Consider the following 14010-nt stretch of genomic DNA (forward strand, 5'->3'; position numbering starts at 1 on the left):
GCATTTCTTTCCAAACCTTCTGTGAATCAGGCAGGATGCACTGCTCTCTCTCTCTCTCTCTCTTTTTTTTTTTTTTGCACGGGCAGGCACCGGGAATCGAACCTGGGTCTCTGGCATGGCAGGTGAGAACTCTGCCTGCTGCGCCCCTGTGGCCTGCCCACTGTTGTCTCTAAATGTGCCTGTCTGAAATGGGAAACTTTCTGGGACGGGTGTTGAGGCCTCCACAGAATGCTTAATGGACCTTGGCACTTGCAGGAAGTCGGGTTTTGAGCAGGGCCCGTATTTGGCCCTTGTTTTTCTCCCAGATCTACAACACGGGGCTTGACTTTGTTATGACACAATTCATTCATTTTTTTTCTCTCACCAAGAATTTAAAAAAAAATCATATAATTATTTTTCAAAAAGGGGACTTTATTTTCTGTTTTGGTTGTCAACCTCCTGAGAAGATCTGTGACCACGGAAGATGCCCTGCTCCCTGGTGACGGAGTTCTCCTGCTCTCCTGGGGTTGAAGGAGCTTTGGCTTCACTGACTGCACCTCAGAGCCCTGAGTAAGCCCCACCCCCCAGGAGCAGATGGGACCTGAATCGAGCCGCTGTCCTGCTCCCACCATGTGTGTCATGCTCACCCACTTGAGCTTGGGTAACCTCGGTAGGCCTCCTTGCCCCTTTCCCAGTTGCTGTCCGTCTACCCAGGCCAGTGGGTAACTTTCAAATCCCAAGATTGGTTTCATTTGCTGTGACAGTGGAGAGTTTTTGTTTCAATAAGCACTGAATCCATCCCCTGAGCAGAGATGAAGATGAGAAAATAAAGATGCAGCTATTGGAGCCACGTGCAAAGAGATGGAAGGCGTTTTACCAGCAAAAGCCAGACTCTGAGCGGATGGTGCCTTATGGGGAAGGCAGAAGGCCAGATCACTGTGGGCAAATGCTCACTGCAGCATTTTTATCTATTGGATGAATAACAAGGTCATTCAGAGACTGGATTTCGAAGAAATTGGGAGTGGAGATTACGATTTCAGATGGAAATGTCAACTTCTGCGGGTCCTAAGGCCTCCTGACTGCTGATTCCCAAACTGTAGTTATCCTGAGACAAAGCAGGACATGGTGTGCTCAGAATGGCACCTTTGGGGAGGGAGACAAGTTCTGCGAGGCCAGGAGACATCATAAACTGCCCAGGGGAAGGAGGCAGGCGCATAAGATATTTATTTGATGAGGTGCTGATTAATGTCTATTTGAAAGGACACTGGTATCCAAGCAGGGCTGGGCATCTGGGGGGCCCTGGGGCACCCTCCTATCTTGTCTCACGTGCTGGACAGCACCTGGGATATCTGACTCCACATGTCACCCCCCTCAGGTCCTACCTCGGTCTGTACTGCCACCTCTGTCCTGTGAGAGGAAGGGGAATGGAAAATGCTGGGAAAATGCCCTAAACCACTCGCAGCCAGATTCAGCCCCTCTCCGCACGGGAGGCTGGTCCCGCCGCCCGTTTCCGACGGGGAGTGGGACAAGTCAGTGGGGGTGACCGCGTCCTTCCGCTCCAGGGGCCTCCCGTCCAGCCCTCCTTTTCCACCGCTGGTGGGCAGGAGACAGCCCCTTACAGCGTCCCCACCCCCAAACCCCCCATTATAACTGGGGGACAGTCTGCGGAAGCGTCTGCCTCGGCTCTGCCCGGCTTACCTTCCACCACGCCGCACACGTTGGCATACACGTCCAATATCTTTTTCCTGCGACTTTGAATCTACGGGAAAAATAGTGACAAGAATGTTCAATCTCCAGGAAGGGGAACAAATGCCCACAAAGAACCGAATAGCCCGTCTCAGCATCGGCAAGCAGATGCTTCCCCTGATGCCCAAGAAAAGGTGAAGCGGGTGCCGCCGTGGCAACCTCACCCGTGCACGGCGGGGAGGAAGCGTTTCCGCTATCCAATTAAAGCACCCCCGGGGCCCAGCAGGGGATTCTCTTCGGTTCAACTGGACCTTCGGGCTAGACAGCCAGAGGCCGCGCTTGGCATCTATCTGTTTAGAAGGGCGTGTGGGGAGCCCCGGCCCGTGAGCAGCGGCCTGCAGAGCTGGGCAGGAGCCCTCTTCCCCAGGCAGCCCAGCCCAGGGCAGGGACCCAAGGGCCACCATGGGCAGGCAGGAGCGGCCTTGGCTGGAAAGCCCCCCAATCTCTTGTAACAACCCTACAGCCCTCCAGGGCCCCTGCAAGTGGCCGGTCCAGCTCCAGAAGTCACTGTTGGCAGGGAAGCCCGTCTACCACTCAAGTTTCATTCTTGCTAGCTGCAAGGTTGCCTAGCAACACAGTTGGACTGACAGCTGCTTACCAGGCTGCCCCGGGAACAGAGCTAAGGAGACCTGAGGTCCATCATGCAGCCTGGGAAGCGGTTTTGTCAGTCTTTTGCCCACAGCACCCATCCCACGACACGTTTCAAGGCAGCCTATTTTAGGTGATACAGGGTGCACAGTTTTTACACACCATCCTATTTTGATATTTATGTTTTTATAAGAAATATATACTATGTATGGAGAAAACTGTCACCTGTGTGTTCATAAAGGTTCTTTCTGTCCTGCAGCGTTTTGAGTGATTTTAATTTTTTTGTTTATTATTCTTTCTCATTTCCTTCAGTAAAGCTATAGAATAAGAAAAAAGAAGTGTTTACCTAGTTTTTAAAAAAATTCTAGTTGATGTATGTTATATGTTCACATACTGTATAATCATCTACAGCGACCTTTGGAGATGAAGAAGGAAAACGCCTCCCGGGGAGCTTCATGAAATAGGAAGCCAGGAGACAAAGCTAGCAGATGACACCGTATTCGCCATGTGCCCTTCCAGCGAGAGAGAAGCCCTGACTGTGTTCGCCATGTGCCATCTCACTTGAGAGAGAGAGCCTGAACTTCATCGGCCTTCTTGAACCAAGGTATCTTTCCCTGGATGCCTTTGATTGGACATTTCTATAGACTTGTTTTAATTGGGACATTTTCTCGGCCTTAGAACTGTAAACTAGTGTGCAATCAGTGGTTTACAATATCATCGTATAGCTGTACATTTATCATCACAATTGACTTTTTTTTTTCTTTTTTGTGACAAATAACATATAAAAAGCAATACATTTCATAGCACACTGCAGGAATTAGTCGTAGAACAGATTTCAGAGTTTGGCATGGGTTACAATTCCACAATTTCGGGTTTTTACTTCTAGCTGCTCCAAGACACTAGAGTCTAAAAGAAAATACCGGTGTAATGATTCAGCACTCTTACTTTTTGTTAAACCCTATCTTCTCTGGTGTTTACCTATTTTTAAGAACTCTTGTCTTACACCTGTCACTCTGCAAGGTCTCATATCTTTGACTTGTGGGAGAAACATCTTGCCTCACCAAAGAGCCCAAGAAACAAGCATTGCCGTGTCTCTTGGCCATAAATCTGACCAGCGTCTATGGCAGATGCGTCACTTGACTGCCAAAATAGATGGCGAACTTGTGGAAGGATGGGGTGCGTGCGCCAGAGCCTCACCCCGGTTGATTTGTTGGTGGAAGACTTCTCTCTCGTCAGGTGGACCAGCGACAACAAGCACAGCTCTGGGGACCCCTGCTTGTCAGGGGCAGGCTCTTCATCACTGTCTATGCTCCGGCTCAACAGCTGCTCGTTCTCGGAGGATGCATCATTCTCACTGGAGAAAAAGGTGGGGTGTCAGAGGCATCTGGGGGGCACAGCCCGAAAGTTCTCCCAGGGAGTAAGGATTACCTTATTGTAAGAGGTGAGTATGGGAGAGACAGCCACCGGCTCATCAAACCTTTACTGAGCCCCTCATGGGCACTAGGTGCTGGGAAGAAGGAACGAGAAAGGCACATCCTTGCTCTTTTCCAAAACAAGTGAGCACGCAGCAGAGGGGGCCATGGGAGCCCTGGGGAGTGAGTGGTCTCCCCAGGGGGCTCAGGGCTGCCAGGGAGAGTGGAGACCACATCTTGCCTTCTTTCTAAACCCCCAGCCATTCGACTTATGGTGCATGCTCAGTAAATGCTTATTGGATATGTTACGGATCTCTATATTTAATGCAAATAAGCACCAAGTTCACCCTTGTGTTTCCAAGTTCAGCAAGCCAGTCTCCGTGGATGGCACTGGATCTGCACAAGCTTTCCGAAATAACTGAAAACAAAACTGAACTGAAATGAGGGTCCATAGTATTCAGAGTTTGCTCTCTTGGCTAGGAGTGGGGGTGACTGGCTGAAATGTGTGTATAACGGAGATGGGGCGCCGTGGAGAGCCCAGGTCCAGGGGATCCAATATAAGCGCTGGGCTCATTTGATACCTGTGCCCAGTGCCACGGTCTCCACTCATCAGCAGGACAGGGTGTCCAGCCCAAAGCTCCTGTGGGTTGGCCCTTAAACTCCAAGAAAATGTGAAGGAAAGGCTTTTGCACAGTTCATTAAAATCAAACAAAATATATTAACAACAATATTCTTTTATATGTATCCTGCTTACTTCTAATTGTTTGGCTAAAGAGATTTGTTTAAAAAGGATAATATTTGGGGGGCTGCAAGGGTAGCTCAGTGGTAGAATTCTTGCCTGCCATGTGGGAGACCTGGGTTTGATTCCCGGTCCATGCACTTCCCCCAAAACAAAAAAACAAACAAAAAATTCAACAAATGGTGCTGCAACAACAGGATACTCACATGGAAAAATAATAAATGTGACCCCACCATACAGCACACCAAAAAAAAAAAAGTACAATATTTGCTAGTATCTGGGTGATAGTACTAACATCCACACTTAAAGGCATCCCTAAAGACAGGGCGATACAAAGAAAATCAAAACAATGGATGATGCTTCATTGGCAAAACCCGCTTCTTCATTTGATTTCAGGGCCTTGAGGAAGTCAGCTCCCCCACCATTCTCTGCACACGTGAGAAGGTAAGCATGGAAAAAAGAAAGTAATATGGTACACACACAGTTGAGCCATCTCCCATTTTTAGAGCTTTTCTCCAAGGCTCTTAGGGGATAGAATCTCAATGCCTTGTTGCATTTTTAACGCACTGTTTTTAAGTTTTAACTTTTATTTAGCACATGAAATATGAAAAAAGAATTTCCCTCCAATTTTTCCTTAGTCGTTGGTGAAGGACACATCTCCTGCCTTTTTAACTACCTTTTTTTTCCCTTCTACTTTTGGGGATAAGAAAGGCTAAAAGAACAGAAGGAAAGGGGTTAAAATAAAATGGAATTATGGATGGGCTGGAGGTTGGAGGACCAATTCCATTTCCAAGAGTAGTTAAGAGGCAAATCCACATATCACAGGGCCAGAAGCCGGAACTCAGTCCTGGAATAGCAGCTCGGACCCTGGTACATACGTGCCGGTGACACACACTGCTGCTTGGACTACAAATTCCGGGAGCTCTGGGAAACTGGTCAGTGCCCTTTTAGAGGCACTTACAGGAAATAGCCTCTCTTAAGAGACTAACTAATTTAACATTCCCAATTTGCTTTTCTTTCCCAGGACGCAGAGATTTCATTTTCTAAGTTTGCTTCCTACCCTTGTGTCAGGACTGCTGAGAGATGCTGGAGTTTTCCAAATGAGACAATGAATTTGGAAGTGCCTTAAAAACACTACACTTTATAAACGCCAAAGCTCTTCACAAATGTCCGGATTCACTGTGATTCCTAAACATGAAAGGCTTGGCAGGGTTTACGCGCAGTGTGATGGGAAGGTCACATGGCCAGGGGACAGGGAAGGAAGGCTTCCAGCCCTGCTCTTCCTGGGACCAGCTTTGTGACCCTGGGTATGTCCTTTAACCTCTCACAGCCTCTGTGTCTCCATCTGCCAAGTGAGCGGTGTGGGGACTGATGTCCTTCCAGCTGCAGCCCGGGCTGGCTGTGGGCAGGGAGCCCTGGGGGAGGGCGAGCCACCCTGCCGAGCTTGGAACCGACACCATGGGCCGGGGTGGGGTGGGGGTGGGGGTGGAGCCTCAGCGGGATCCAGTCCAAGAATAAAAAGTTTATTTCCCTCCACCCTAGATTTTTAAAGCAGGGGCTGTTTGGGGGGTGATTCCAGGCAGACGTGAGAACACTTTTTATATGTGGAATCTCCTCCTTCAGAGCCTTATTATGGCAAGTGAATGGTTTGTGGGGGGCCCGGGGGCTGCAGGCTGCTGAGCCAGTCCACCTGGGTTTAGACCCCAGCTCGTTCCTTCACTTAACTTCCTAACCTCTAAAGCTTCCTCGTCTGAAGACGAGGGTGGCACTAGCACATCCAGCTCGTGGGGCTGCAATGAGAGACTTCATCTCACAGGCATGGCGTTGCAGGACCCACCCCAAGCATGGAGGTAGCCACCAGGGCTCGGGGAAGGCTCTGGCATTCGCACACAGAGGGACATGAAAGAGGCAGGCTGAGGGCAAGTGACTGCACGGCAAGGGAGGGTGAACCTCGACCTGGGGGCAGATGCTCCCCACCTGCTCCTAACACTGCCTGCTCCCTGCTGGTCCCCTTGAGGCTGACCACCAGCACTGACCGGGATGACCTCTGCACCGGGGAAGAGGCCCCCCACATCCCCCACCCCCCACCCCTCAGCCTCTCATGCAGCCATGCCTGCCGGGTCCCTCCCCCAGTGTGAGCCCAGCAAACCAGACGCTCACTGCCCCGTGGAGCTGCTCAGCCACCTCCCCTTCGAGTCCAGGGCTCCCCTAGGACCCCCTTCTTGTCTTCAGTGGGGCTGCTGCTGGCTTGACCTTACCTCTTGGTAGTCTTAGCCGGAGTCGCCGTCAACTTCTCGAATTCATCCTTTTCAGAGAAAATCACCACATTGTCTGAAGGTAAACGAGAAGATTTGGGGAGGGTATGAGTTCATATTAACTCTCAGTCTCCGAGTTTGGCCTTTCCCTCACTCACTTCCTCTTTCCCAGGATCGCCTGATGATTAAATCCCCGAAATGACCCCACTCTTTTAATTACACCCTAAGGATTAATTGAACTGTGGTTGCCACAGACACCTCTTCCTGCGGCCTGTGTGCTGAAATGACCCGAGAGGGTAAGGGAGGAGGAGGAGGCCACACTGCTGGGGCCAGGGAGGATGGGAGCAAATGCACAAGGTCGAGTCTGCAGACCTTGGACTTCTTTCTTCTCCTCTTCTTTGCTCACTTGGGCCTCTACGCTCTTCACCGAGTGGCTGGCACAGCAGGCTGCATGGAGAGAGGGTGAGTGTGAACCCCTACCTCACTGGCTGGGCCGAGGAAGTGGATGGAGCTTTCCCAAGGAGAGGGGTTAGGGGGTGGGCTTTGAAGAGGAGGGGGTGGTCACCTTGGGCAGAAGGTCTCGTCTTCATGATGTAGAACATGATGATAAGGACGATGGCGATGGCCATGATGAAGATGGTGGACATGGCAATGATGAGGGCGGTGGCCAGGTGTCCTTGGCTCGAGAGGTCTGCTGGAGTCAGGGGAGAGAAGGCAGTGACCCAGGACTCAAGAGCCTCTGCAGGCCAGGGCTACCCCGTTCAGCCAAGGCTCCCTCTCCTGGAAGGCCACAGCCCCCTACAAGCAATAGTCTTGCCAACAGGGTGCTCTCAGGGGGACTTTGGGATCGGAAATGTGACTTAGTCTGAGAACCAAGCCCCAACATTTTGTTGAATTTTCAGTTTGAAAGTTCTTATCCATCTGGTGTGTTTCGAGGTTTGCTTTAGTCACCAGATCAGAATTGCCCATTCGCGTCCACGTGTTTGTCTTGAGCAAGGCTTACAGTATAATAGACTTCTCCAGGAATACCGTGGCTCAGGTCCGCTCAGCTGGGCTTGGGGAGCTAGCTCTTGGCCTTTTTCACTTTGGGAACCCGGGAGGGTGGGGTGGGGGGCATGGCAGGATGTGGAGAGGAAGAGAGGCCAATGAAAAAAATGTATCAATCCAAGTTTGGTCATTTCCAGTAAAAGTCAGGATGCAAAAGTGAACTCCTAGGCTATACTCTCAGTATGGCTTCATCTTGTCTCTTGTGCAATTTCAACATAGGAACAATTGAAAAAAAAACAAACTAAAAACAGGGCAAAGATGGCGTTTAGACGTATGCACTATTCTGTCTGTTTTGTCAGATTCTGGTCGTCAGCCACATCAGGGCAGTACCCTAGCCCTGGGGTTCATGCACATTTCCCGATTAATGTCTGCCTCTGATGTCGTGTTGAAGCCTGTTCGAATGCTATGACACAACCAATCGAGATCCTGAAGCAGGATCCAGGTTTTGCCCATGATCCAAACAGGGGAAAGGGAATGAGAAAGAATTTAAAGTGTGCCCCTGGAATCATTCGACAGCGGGCTGGGGCACGGAGCTGATAACCAGATCGGGCATCGCTTCCTGCAGCTGCCGCCCTCCATGGGGGGGGGGGGGGAGGGGGTCTGCCAGGAAAGCTGGCCTCAGGGCGTCATTTGGGAAGCATCTGGAAGGTGGTTTGGATGCCAGGTTTAAATGATGTAAAGGCTTTAATATTCTCTGCCTTGTGTGTTACTTCCCCTGGGTCCTGCTGGACGTGAGATGCATTTATCCCAGCAAAGTTGCCCGGCTTCTATGCCCTGCGTGCACACAGGGGAGGGCCCGGCGTGGAGGCCCAGGGAGGAGGTGGCCCGTGCCGAGTGCCCTGGGGGCTTTCACACGTGCTCCAGGTTTCTGCAGCACACGGGTCTCGCCCATGTTGGTGTGAAGGGATGCGATTAAGACAGTCCGAGGGGGAGAGGGAGAACTACCTCCAGGTCCTGCACTGCAGGAAAAACGTTAGACTCCCTAAAGGAATGGGGAAAAGTGACATGGACTTATTGAGAATGGAAGTGAGACAGGGAGGGTCAGCAGGCTTCTGTGAGAGCCAGCAGTGAACTTGCTGTCGCGTCTCTGCCCAACCAAAGCTCATGTGTCCTGGTCAGCGGCAAGCGGCCACCAGCCTGTCCCCTGCTCCTTGTCACCATCTGAGCCCCCCTCTCAGCATCCAAGTGTTCGTGCCACTCTGGGGAGGTGATCCTTTATTATGAACACATTCTAGTGGGCCGCAGATGCCCTGGGGGGGGGGCCATCAATTCCACTTCTTGCGGAGACAGTAGTTAACTCATAGCCACTGGGGACAGCTCATGGGATTAAGTCACATTCGAGAAACGCCTTGAGGTGTTGAAGAGCTTCCTAATCATTGCGAGGAATGATCTCCTCCCTTTCTCTTAACTTTCACCCAACCGCCCCTTATTTCTGAGGTGGTAAACCCCAAAGATCGATGCCGGAGCACTCTCCTTACCTTTGTGGGGGTGCTGGAAAGGAGAGGGGGTGCTGCTTCCCGAGGTGCTGGGGAGGTCTGCAGAGAGTCCCGATGTGGCCCCCATGCCTGCGGGGAGAGAGAGGCACCCCTGTCCCTCAGGATGCTCTAGAGAAGCAGCATCACCTCCAGAGCCTGGAAATGAGTGGCAAGAGAGCTGCTGGGTCTAGAATTCTAGATCATGAATCGGCTGGAGAGAACGGTGGGAGGGGAGGTGAGATATTTTCAGTGCTTAGAGTGGTGGATGATCCCTGAACAGTCTTCTGACCTTCCACAGGTTATTGTTCTTCAAATAAAAAAGGTGCATGCCCCGGGTGACAGGGACACTCTGGTAACGGAGCGCAGGGGGAGAAGTGCGGCATCGCGCGGGCAATTACCACCACCCAGTTATTCCCGTGGTGAGCGTGGGAAGTGTTATGCTGTGTAGACGCCACCACAATAAAAACGTGAAAAACAATAGCCAAAAAGACTTGTAATAAGTCTGGTAAAACCAAGCAGCAAGCTTCGGCGGGGCAGGCAAGCCTCTCCAACTGAATTTTCCTATGAATTGAGAAGAAGTATATGTGATCTAGAAAAATAAGAAAAAAAAGTATGCATATATAAAAGCATTATTAGGAGGAAGTGCTAATAGACGAATTCTTTCAGTTACATTTGGCAGGAATTTTAACACTTTTTCTCTAATTAGAAAAGTGATACGTTCGTTATGAAAAACTTCAAAAAAGAAAACCCGATTTGGGAAAGAAGTAACACAATCACCCATAGCCCCGCTGCCTGGGGCTGATGTTTTGGGGCGCTCTCCTCAGGGTTTGGTCCTGGGATCTCTTTCTTTTGTATGCTATATGACGGGGGTCACATTTCATTCTTTTTACATCTGAGTATCCCGTTATTGCGGCACCGTTTATTGAATTTTTGTTTGTTTGCTTTTTTTTTTAGTTTTTTTTAATTAATTAAAAAAATTAACAAACAAAACATTTAGAAATCATTCCATTCTACATATATAATCAGTAATTCTTAATATCATCACATAGTTGCATATTCATCATTTCTTAGTACATTTGCATCGATTAGAAAAAGACAATGGAAAAAGAAATAAAATGATAATAGAGAAAAAAAACTATATGTACCATACCCCTTACCCCTCGCTTTCATTTACCACTATTTCAAACTGAATTCATTTTAACATTTGTTCCCCCATTATTTATTTTTATTCCATATGTTCTACTCTTCTGTTGATACAGTAGCTAAAAGGAGCATCGGACATAAAGTTTTCACATTCACAGAGTCATTGTGAAAGCTATATCATTGTTCAATCATCATCAAGAAACATGACTACTGGAACACAGCACTACGTTTGCTTTTTTGTTTTTGGGAAGTGTACGGGCCGGGAATCGAACCTGGGTCTCCCTCATGGCAGGCGAGAATTCTACCACTGAACTACTGTCATCTCTTTTTAAAACAGTTGTGACCAAACTCTTTCCATTTCCCTCAAAACCACGGCTCATGAAGCTCCTCTTCTACGTCACTTAAGCTGGGATAGGATGGAAGCTGATTCTGCAATCGACCAAGTCCCGAAGGAGCTGCTCTATTTAAAGAAATGAACAAGAAGTTCTGGCACGGAAAAGACAATGTCCTGGTGACCCCGTCTCACAAGCTTTGAGATTCTCAATGGGCCTCCCTCCCCTGCCCCTTCAGGAGTGACCCGTGGGGTGGGTCCTCGCTGTGGAAAAGGACTGAACGGCCCTCCGGGGACCAGTGCCTGCCTGTGCCCCCTGCCGGCCCCCCAGGCTGCAGTGGCATGGAGGGGACCTCCCCCCCCCCACTGCCTCCTAAGGTTGCCTCAAGAAACAAGCTCCACAACTGGGACATTTCCTTTCGAGGACGTCCTCAGCGGGCACCGGCCTCGGCTGCCTGAGCGCTTCTAAGGGTGTTTCCACACCACCAGTGGGACAATCCTGGGAACTCGGTAACCTCCACTCCTACTCGGGGGACAGCGGCCACAGCTCCCAGGGCCGTGGTCTTCCTCCTACTTAGTATGTGGATATGAATCACAGAGAGCAGGGCCAGAAAATTCCAGCCTCCTTACAGCTCTCACCACAAGTAGAGAGCTCCACAGGAAGCACGGTGTGATGGTCAGGTTCTGGTGTCAGCCTGGCCAGGTGATGACGCCTGGTTGTCTGGTCAGCCCAGCACCGGCCCAACCATTACTGCCAGATAGTCAGTAGCTGGCTGATACACCAGGAGGCTGGGGTGTTAGATCATCAGTCGGTGGATTGCATCTGTGGCTGATTACATCTGCGATCAACTAAGGCCCGCCTCCCACAATGGGACAGTCCCATCAGCAGGAGGCTTCTCCGGGAGATCAGAGGCTCTTCCACTGCTTCTTCGGCCAGCGAGCCTCTCCTGTGCAGTCCGTCCAGACTCTTCATCGGAGCCGCCAGCTTCACAGCCTGCCCTGTGGATTTTGGACTCTTCCATTCCCACCGTTGCATGAGACACCTTTATAAATCTCATAGTTACAGAGCTCTCCTGTTGGTTTTGTTTTTCTAGAGAGCCCTGACTAACACACATGGGGCAGGTGGCCTTGGGTGGGAGCGGGCCAGGCTGAGAACTGGCTCGGGGCTGATTCTGTCACCTGCCCACCACTCAAGGTGGACTGTCGCCTGGCACATGGAAGATGTCACCTGTCTGCGGAAGGCAAGTGCCGCCTGTTCTTTAGATAACAAACCCCAATGTCCAGAGACGCTGGGCTTGGTGGCGGGGCTTGCGGGCAAGGCTGGTGCATGGGTGACAGTGGCCTTGCAGTAAGGGACCTGCTCATGAAGAATCAGGGGCGCCTGCCTCTCTGGAAATTTGCTTGGATTTACAGTGAGTGGTGGAGGTCTTCTGGGGTCCAAGATCTATCCTGGAGTCCTGGCCTCCACCCTCCTCCTGGGCCCGGTTCCCTGAGGAGCTGCCTCCCGACGCTGCGGGTCCAGCCCACTCTCAGAGCAGCAGCTCTCAGCTCTCTTCTGGGGGTGGACAGGCTCCCTGCCTCCCCCGTCCTTCCCTTTTGTCGTTTCCTTCCACTTTTGGTCATTTGAATTATATATGAGCTCTCCCACGCAGGGGGAGGGAGGTAAGGGGCAGGAGGCAGCAGGCAGCTGGGCTGGGCCTCACGTGCTGCCCATTAAATGAAGGACGATCCCAGAACTGAGCTACCCAGAGCAGAGACCATGCACCTGGCCACCTCATGTCTTCTTTCTGCCCCGGGTGGCCTGGTGAAGGGTGGCGCCTGGGCACAGGAGGCCAGGAGGTGGACTCGGGGACCCAAGTGGACGTGAGAGTGGACAGCTGCCTGGAAGAGGAGCTGCTGGCGATGGCGTGGGTGCATGATTCTTCCTGGGTCCTCTCTCTCCGGGCTCCCTCTGCCCGCAGCACCCTAAGCACAGCCTCCCCACTGCTGCTCGGAGCTGAGAGGGCTGTTTCCGAATCCTTCGGGGGGATAAACACAAGCTTTGCTCTGTTTTCTCCCCACCTCACCTTGCCTCAGAAGAAATGTCCTGTCAGGGACGGCGCTGGTGGGAAGTGAGTGTCCCTGGCGGCCAGGTGCCTGCCTCCGAACACATGCGGTCAGACGACACGGCACAGCTCCAAAGGCTCCAAGCTGCTCAGAGCTGCGGAGTTAATGATCTTTGAAAGTCTCTGGCACCAGGTGGGCTTCCGAGTTCTCGCCCTGTCTACTCAAGCCCGGGAAGCAGCATGTCGCTTTTCTCAGAGAAAAGGTGACATTGCAAACTAACTTCAAGCATAGCCTAAGTTCTTTTAAAAAAAGTAAATGGGACATTGAAAAAAAGCTAATCTATCTCTTTGGTAAGGGGCTTATGGGAGCTTATTTATGTCACTGGGGAAAAAAAATAGCCAAAGGCTATATCCTTTGGGTGGGTGTTTGTCATCTCTGCCAGGGCTTGCAGCCTGGGGCTGGGTCACAGGGCTTGGGTTTAGGGACAAAAGGACACCCAGGCCTGTGGTCCAGAGTTGGGGCAGAAAACCAGCCCCCAGGGCCACAGACTTGTGAAATGTTTTCACTTCCGCTGGCAAAGGCCGGTTACATGAGGATGCCCTGAGTGACGTGCAGGCTACCGCAGGTCAGCGATGGCTCATCGGACCGGATGGAACAGGCTCCGTGTGCCGCCCTGCCTGCCCTCCAGTCAGGGGACATGCTGGGGCTCGCCACTTTCCTGATCTACTAGAAGCTTTTTTCCCCCAAACTGAGCTCCAGCTCGTGTCGCCTGCACAGCCGGGCAGCGCCCCGGGCCGGGCTGCGGGTCAGCTCTGCCCCCGTGTTGCAGCTGGCAGGGGAGCTGTTCCGAGCAGATCTGAGGAGGGAGGAGGGAGGGGCGTGGGGGGCAGGAAGGCGCCAGGGAAACTTGGTGGATCTCACACCCTTTCTTCAAAGCTCAGCCTCTGAAGGTCAGGACTTGCATGAAACACCTGCCTCTACTGCTGCAGCCACGGCTTCAGCCACCTTAGCTGACCCCACAAGCATCTTTCAGACCCTACCAGTCCCTGTCCCCACCCTTACCGTGGGGGTCGCCCCTGCAGGAACTCTGCAGGGGTGGAGGCGAGACACTTCCCAAGGTGATCCACCTACAGAATTGGAGCCACCTGCATAGTTTTCTGCCAAAAGGAGCAGGACGACACATGGATTCCAGACTCGGCCTCCCGCGTCGGGCGGAAAGCTGTCAGCCTGAGTGACCCCTTTTTTCAGG

At 51.5% G+C, this 14010-nt stretch overlaps 1 protein-coding gene across 1 annotated transcript in view; it reads right to left on the minus strand.

Annotated features, from left to right (window-relative positions):
* Positions 1–14010, minus strand: part of EDAR (ectodysplasin A receptor) — a 117286-nt gene that overhangs the window by 14822 nt on the left and 88454 nt on the right. The window contains exons 6-11 of the mRNA XM_077134951.1: positions 9245–9331; positions 7285–7410; positions 7092–7166; positions 6723–6795; positions 3511–3667; positions 1678–1738 (exon numbers count right to left, since the gene is read on the minus strand). Of these exons, the coding sequence (XP_076991066.1) occupies positions 1678–1738; positions 3511–3667; positions 6723–6795; positions 7092–7166; positions 7285–7410; positions 9245–9331 (579 nt within the window). The remainder of the gene's footprint in view (positions 1–1677; positions 1739–3510; positions 3668–6722; positions 6796–7091; positions 7167–7284; positions 7411–9244; positions 9332–14010) is intronic.

The sequence above is a fragment of the Tamandua tetradactyla genome, chromosome 17, assembly GCF_023851605.1.
Source record: "Tamandua tetradactyla isolate mTamTet1 chromosome 17, mTamTet1.pri, whole genome shotgun sequence".
NCBI classification, from domain to species: domain Eukaryota; kingdom Metazoa; phylum Chordata; class Mammalia; order Pilosa; family Myrmecophagidae; genus Tamandua; species Tamandua tetradactyla.